The sequence below is a fragment of the Agrilus planipennis genome, unplaced genomic scaffold (assembly GCF_000699045.2).
Source record: "Agrilus planipennis isolate EAB-ADULT unplaced genomic scaffold, Apla_2.0 scaffold19, whole genome shotgun sequence".
NCBI classification, from domain to species: Eukaryota; Metazoa; Arthropoda; class Insecta; order Coleoptera; family Buprestidae; genus Agrilus; species Agrilus planipennis.
The window spans coordinates 924,631-932,587 of record NW_020438954.1 but is presented as its reverse complement, the minus strand read 5'-3'; the positions used below and the strand labels follow the sequence as shown (position 1 = coordinate 932,587).

At 37.4% G+C, this 7,957-nt stretch overlaps 1 protein-coding gene across 1 annotated transcript; it reads left to right on the top strand.

Moving 5' to 3' along the window:
• The first annotated feature begins 4,080 nt into the window (after nucleotides 1-4,080).
• On the top strand, nucleotides 4,081-7,684 carry LOC112904581. Its single transcript, XM_025974896.1, has 4 exons — nucleotides 4,081-4,089; nucleotides 5,071-5,136; nucleotides 7,159-7,398; nucleotides 7,614-7,684. The coding sequence occupies exons 1-4, from the start codon at nucleotides 4,081-4,083 to the stop codon at nucleotides 7,632-7,634; spliced, it is 336 nt and encodes a 111-aa protein (XP_025830681.1). The 3' UTR covers nucleotides 7,635-7,684.
• Nucleotides 7,685-7,957: the final 273 nt, after the last annotated feature.

Sequence of the window (7,957 nt, the reverse complement as noted above, 5' to 3'; positions counted from 1 at the left end):
GGACGGAAGGAGTAGTAGGGATATAAAGCAGAGGATAACACAGGGTCGTGTCGCCTTTAATAAAAAGAAGTCACTTCTATGCTCGGGGACCGTTAATTTAGAAATTCGAAAAAGGTTGTTAAAGGTGTATGTTTGGAGCACGGCGTTGTACGGGTGCGAAACATGGACAGTGGGAGCTGCGGATAAGAAAAGGTTAGAAGCGTTCGAAAAGTGGTGTTATAGGCGGATGATGAGGATATCGTGGGTAGAAAAGGTTAGAAATGAAGAGGTAGTGGAAAGAATAGGAGAACAGAGGACTTTACGGAAGTCAATAAAAAATAGGCGAGATAGATTGGTAGGACACGTTCTCAGGCATGAAGGCCTAGTCAGAGACATATTAGAGGCAGAAACAGGAGTTAGGAGGGGTAGAGGTAGACCTAGATTAGGTTACTGTTCGCAAATAGTTAAGGATGTGGGTTGTTCTAGTTTTAGGGAAATGCGAAGTTTAGCTCAGGATAGGAAAGAGTGGAGGTACGTGTCCAACCAGTCTTAGGACTAATGACCTTATGATGATGATGATGATGATATTTTTTCAACGAGTTTCTGTTACTTTAAATATACTTTTTTACATTTTTAAACATTTCTTGTAAACGTAAACTTTTGTCGGACATTTAGATTAAAGTTTGAATATTTTATTCGGGTAAATAATTCTGTTTTTTTTTCAAATTTATCACGTAAGTCCCAACAATAGGAAGAAGACATTGTTAGTATCGTTTATTTTGACACTAGCGCGAAACGTATAACCTTTTCGGCAATAAAAGTATTTACTGCTTTCAGTATACGTTTTCTAAAGGTTAAATCACCGCGTTTTCCACCACGCTCCGAACGGAGTAAATCATTGTTGTCGCTCCGCGCCGCGCGCCTGCTGGATCTCTCAGACGCCTTTTGAATAAGGCATCCTGCTCCTCCAGGAGTAGTCTCGGCCCAAATAATGTTTAGATGTTGCGAATTTCAATACGCGTTGCCATGGCAACGGCGCCGCGTAGCGGCATAATACTGCGATGCGGTAACGGAACCGACGCCGACGTCGTCGCATCGCTTCGGCGTCACGCCCGCCACCGGTTTGAAGTCCAATGCTAATCAGTCGCTCTCAACACTGATACACAATCATCAATCATAAATAATTCCGCGTTAAACGCGAATATTTCAACGCGACATCGCGCTAAGGCTGGTCACACATTTCTGTAGAAACTGAACGGAGTCGGACGGCTTCGCATTCAAATGAACTCAGCATTAGTAAGAAAAACGAGTAAATATCACAAGATACGTTTATGTAAATTTTTGTTTTAAAAATTTTGAAACAAAGACATATAACAACTTCACTCACAATCCCCAACCAAGCGTTCGCCAAATATGGATGGCTTATTGGGAACAGAATCAAATTTAAAAAGTAAATGTACACGTCGTCGTCCTTGTCTAGTCGATATGCAGATTACTTAACTCCAGTTGTTTCCAAGTTGGATGATTCCAGTTGAATTAGTTCCACATTGAAAAATTTTGGATTGCTTCAGTCTTCTCTTTGATTACTTCCAACGCTCAAAGTTTCATTCAAACCAATTCCATCCAAATGGGTTTTATATAGTGCTTATTGTCAATATAAGATCTTCGAAACTGACAATGCATAGTGAAACTACTGAAATTTGGAGTATTCCGCAAATGGTCTTTGAATCTTCAACCGTCTTCGTCACGTCCATCTTACCTTTCTGTTTCCAATCATCCCCATAATCCACCTACTTCCATGATTCCAAAAGGGACTGCTCAATTATCATTTGACACCGGAATACAAGTCGTTGGGCAGTCCACACTTCAGAATGAAATGCAAATACAATATGAAAAAGTAGAGAAATTAGAAAATAAAAACTGATTACAATTCCAATATAGGTACATAACGTGAGATCGGCTTTAGGTTTTGCCCATTACAACATTGATCGTAGCCTGTTTATTTGTACACATGTGTGGCGATATTACACTACTCTCAATCCACACGACGTACTAAAATTGTGTATGTACTGCGGCAAACAATGCAATTAATATCTGTTTAGCTTCGTTGTGAAGTTATTAGCGCGTATCGCTGGAAAAGCGGCTAAAAACAATGCCGAAAATGTATGTTGTTGTAGATGTAAATCGCTGCAGGAGACCGTTCTCGTAAAATGCCTTGTAACACCTCCATGATAGGTTTGATTGAGGAGGCCAGCGGCTCCGTTATTAGTCAGTCGATACCGTCGATCATTATCTATCTATCAAATTTTGTACGTGGTATTTGCCTACACGAAAGAGCATGAGTTTGACGTTTCAAATGCAATTCGTAGTACTAATTGGTTTGGTGAAATGAAGGTGACTTTTCTTTAAGTCCTACGATCAGTTAAGGAATATCTGTAAATTACACGCTCAGTTAAAACATAGAAATAGGCAGAAAAAGACGTCAGATATTTTTTATTGACGGAATTCAATTGGACTATTGTATTAGGCTATTGGTTGTTTTCCAAAAAGATATCCAAGACAAATTTCTTTCTTTTAAGAGAAGGCGCATGTAAATATCTGAGTTTGGACAAATTAGTAATTAAGTACATACGATAATAGTTAAGGAATATCGATAAATTGCACGCTCAGTTAAGATAGGTTTAAGTCTGATTTTGAAACCCATATCTCTGGAAAACTCTCAGGAATAGTCAGAAAAAGACTTCAGATGTTTTTTATTGATGGAATTTAATTGGACTGTTGTATTATGCTATTGGTTGTTTTCCGAAACGATATCCAAGACAAATTCCTCTCTTTTAGGAGAAGGCGCTTGTAAATATTTGAGTTTGGATAAATTAGTAATTAGATACATACGATAATAGTTAAGGAATATCAGTAAATTGCACGCTTGGTTAAGTTTGAGTCTGTCTTTAACACCCATGTCTCTGGAAAACTCTCAGAAATAGGCAGAAAAGATTTCAGATATCTTTTATTGATAAAATTTTAACTGGACTATTGTATTACACTGTTGGTTGTTTTCCAAAAATATAGCTAATTGTAAGACAAGTTCCTCTCTTTTAGGAGAAGGCGCCTGTAAATATTTGAGTTTGGACAAATTAGTAATTGGGGTACATACGACAACAGTTATAAAAAAAAAATATGTGACAAATTTGTACAATTGTTTTCTGTTTTGTTTCAGATGGAACACTCCAAACCATTTGGATTTTCAACATGATTCAAACGAAGCGATTTCGATTTTCATGGTCAATGGAAACTCTCAGTTTTGGATTTCATAATTTTCCGAAAATAAAACTTTAACTTCGAGCACATTGTATTTTTGCCGGTTTCCGATATCTTCCGTGGAGTTGATCTAATGAATGACTGGGAGGAATTTAAGTCGAGGTCAACCTTCATACAGGCAAGTAGCATTGTTACTTAGTTTATGAATGAATTTTTTGCTTATAATCGTACCCTTTTATAGAGAACGAAGTCTCTCGACTTATATAATGCGATCTTATCTCATAACAAGCTGCTTGTACACAGATGAACCATTTCAAATCATATCGACTTTCTCATGATCGACAAAAAGATGTTTTTGTTTTAAGTCAACAAATAATTTGTTTGTCGATATTGTAAATTTGTAATTTCTACGTAGACACAAGTATCTTCTTGTCATTGTCTATAATCAATAACGTATAAATTTTTAAAACAAGATCTGTTGCCGATTCATTCACCCTCAGTAATAACTCATCATTTTCACAATTATATTTTCTCATGCTATAATGGAGAGAGATAGCTGTTGTACGAATGGGTTCTCTAATCAAATAAAGTTGTGTCGTTTAATTTGCTGATTCATCAATGATGGGGTATGTTATATCAAGTGCCGATGATTTATATCAATGGCGTACAGTTAAGCGAACGATATTTTGAAAACTATTTCGGAAAAATTTCGCCACTTTGGATTATATCTAACGTCGTCTTGGATTGTGGTTGTGTAACGCGAAAGATCTTTTGTAGCTTTATACAAATCAGGATTAAGGACAGAAAAAGGTAGAGAATCGTTTCTAAATGTACGCCACTGAAATGACGAGGGTAGATGATTTGTAACCCCGGTCTAGTTAGAACTGTGGGAGGCCTCATATTCCCATCAACTTGGATCCCCCGTTTCGGGGATGCATGTTAACCGAGGGTCATCCTATACAACGTCACTACTTTTTCTTTTGTGAGAATGAATTGGAAATATGTAGGATTGGCTAGGGGATGCTGATGTTTAGCCCGCATGTTTTATATTGTATTTTGTTTTTCATCCACAGTCGTAATATAATTTAGCCTATTGATTTAATCACTGTAATTGAAAATTAATATTTGGCACTGCACACTTAGGTACAATAAAGAAAGAAATTGTATTTTAAGCAATAAATTAAAGTTAAATCAGACCATACATCAGTTAAAGAAAAAATGCTCTTTTTTGGATACAATTGAAAGAAAAATTAGCGTTTAAGAAATTCATGGAAATTATTTGTTTTTTCTTTTAGGAACTTAAAGATTAAAAATTTATTTTAAAAATTTATAAAATATCTTTTTGAAAAGCAACTTACTTTGATTAAACTATTTTGGTATTGTTGACCTATATAAAACTGAAAATTTTGGAAAAACTAAATAATCGTTTTGAGAGAAGTCGATCATGCATCATGTTATAAAATTATAGATTATTTATATAAGAAAAATATATACTTGTAAGAGTTTACAGTAAATTTATTTAAATTGTTTTTAATTACATTTTATACCAATTTTTCGTTAATGACATTGCCTTATTTTTGGATATATTTGTTACAGGTTCTTCCAACGATCAAACCACCAACCCAATTCAACTACCATCATTAGGAATGTTCTTGGAAAATAACTGGGACCAACTGGGACTAAACAGGACATTGAATCAGGATCTACGCCCACAATTGTGGTCAACTAGGATCAATTAGAACATTCCACCCAGGACTATCCTTCAACAAAATGCGTCAGTACAACAGTTATCAGGACCTTCAATAATAATTTTTTTCAACTGGGGACAACTAGGATCAACTAGAATATTCCACTAAGACCTACTACAACCATCACCATCCAGAAGGATCCATCACAACAGTAAATATCATTTTATTATTTTTAAAACTTGTTTCGAAGGAAGTTAATCAGATCAAACACGTTAAATTTTAAAATAAATTCATTTTAATTGTTTACATGTTATTGGAATTTTTCGTACATGGCAGTGCATTATTCATTAATAAGAATATTTGTTTCAGATCTATCAAACCACTTGGTGATCCCAGTTGATACTAGGAACAAACAGGACACTCCACCCAGGAGTTACCTTCAGCAAGGTCCGTCACCATAACTGTTAGCAGAACTCTCTGTAATGATCTTTTCAACAACTGGGATTAAAAAGGATTAACTAGGATAATTCTTCATGAACTACTACAACGTCTCTGGAAAACTCTCAGAAATAGGCAGAAAAGATTTCAGATATCTTTTATTGATAAAATTTTAACTGGACTATTGTATTACACTGTTGGTTGTTTTCCAAAAATATAGCTAATTGTAAGACAAGTTCCTCTCTTTTAGGAGAAGGCGCCTGTAAATATTTGAGTTTGGACAAATTAGTAATTGGGGTACATACGACAACAGTTATAAAAAAAAAATATGTGACAAATTTGTACAATTGTTTTCTGTTTTGTTTCAGATGGAACACTCCAAACCATTTGGATTTTCAACATGATTCAAACGAAGCGATTTCGATTTTCATGGTCAATGGAAACTCTCAGTTTTGGATTTCATAATTTTCCGAAAATAAAACTTTAACTTCGAGCACATTGTATTTTTGCCGGTTTCCGATATCTTCCGTGGAGTTGATCTAATGAATGACTGGGAGGAATTTAAGTCGAGGTCAACCTTCATACAGGCAAGTAGCATTGTTACTTAGTTTATGAATGAATTTTTTGCTTATAATCGTACCCTTTTATAGAGAACGAAGTCTCTCGACTTATATAATGCGATCTTATCTCATAACAAGCTGCTTGTACACAGATGAACCATTTCAAATCATATCGACTTTCTCATGATCGACAAAAAGATGTTTTTGTTTTAAGTCAACAAATAATTTGTTTGTCGATATTGTAAATTTGTAATTTCTACGTAGACACAAGTATCTTCTTGTCATTGTCTATAATCAATAACGTATAAATTTTTAAAACAAGATCTGTTGCCGATTCATTCACCCTCAGTAATAACTCATCATTTTCACAATTATATTTTCTCATGCTATAATGGAGAGAGATAGCTGTTGTACGAATGGGTTCTCTAATCAAATAAAGTTGTGTCGTTTAATTTGCTGATTCATCAATGATGGGGTATGTTATATCAAGTGCCGATGATTTATATCAATGGCGTACAGTTAAGCGAACGATATTTTGAAAACTATTTCGGAAAAATTTCGCCACTTTGGATTATATCTAACGTCGTCTTGGATTGTGGTTGTGTAACGCGAAAGATCTTTTGTAGCTTTATACAAATCAGGATTAAGGACAGAAAAAGGTAGAGAATCGTTTCTAAATGTACGCCACTGAAATGACGAGGGTAGATGATTTGTAACCCCGGTCTAGTTAGAACTGTGGGAGGCCTCATATTCCCATCAACTTGGATCCCCCGTTTCGGGGATGCATGTTAACCGAGGGTCATCCTATACAACGTCACTACTTTTTCTTTTGTGAGAATGAATTGGAAATATGTAGGATTGGCTAGGGGATGCTGATGTTTAGCCCGCATGTTTTATATTGTATTTTGTTTTTCATCCACAGTCGTAATATAATTTAGCCTATTGATTTAATCACTGTAATTGAAAATTAATATTTGGCACTGCACACTTAGGTACAATAAAGAAAGAAATTGTATTTTAAGCAATAAATTAAAGTTAAATCAGACCATACATCAGTTAAAGAAAAAATGCTCTTTTTTGGATACAATTGAAAGAAAAATTAGCGTTTAAGNTTTATTGAAACTTGTTTTGATAGAAGTTGATCACATATAATTAACATTAAATTTTAGAGTAAATTAATTTTATTAATATTAATTGTTTGCATCTTATTTTTTTGATAATTATTTTTGTTTCAGATTTTCCCAGTAATAACTCTTCAGGTTGTTCTAACAGGAATCACCACAACAACTACCCCTCAGCAAGATCCGCCATTTAGGATCAAACAGGACCCTCCACAAGGACCCAGGACACCAACCAGGACTCATCAAGACCCACCGGGCCTCACCAGGACCCACCAGGACCCAGGACTTCAACGTAACCGCGCATCCGCGAACATCCAGCCCCGGAATACCGCGATTCCGGGGCTTGCGTGGGGGGTGCTACCCCGGGGTCATCGTGACTCTGGGGTATTCCGGGAACAGCCCCGGAATACCGCGATTCCGGGGCTTGCGTGGGGGGTGCTACCCCGGGGTCATCGTGACTCTGGGGTATTCCGGGAACAGCCCCGGAATACCGCGATTCCGGGGCTTGCGTGGGGGGTGCTACCCCGGGGTCATCGTGACTCTGGGGTATTCCGGGGCTTGCGTGGGGGGTGACCCCGGAGTCACCGTGACTCTGGGGAACTTTCGGAGCAGGACCGGAGCGGCTTTTTTTTGTAATAATAATAAAACAATGTAAATAAAAATACTTATTTATTTAAAAATTTTTTGATTACATCCCCTCCTTATTTCACTGTGCGGGGGGTGTCCCTCCCCCCGATCCCGCGGGGGACGCTTGCGTCCCCCGCCCTGCGGTCCGGGGGCCTCGTGCCCCCGGACCGGTCCTGCAGGGGACGGGATGACAACGTCCCCCGCCATGTGCGGTGCGACGCTGGGGGCTTAGTGCCCCCGTTCCTGCAGGGGACGGGATGACAACGTCCCCCGCCATGTGCGGTGC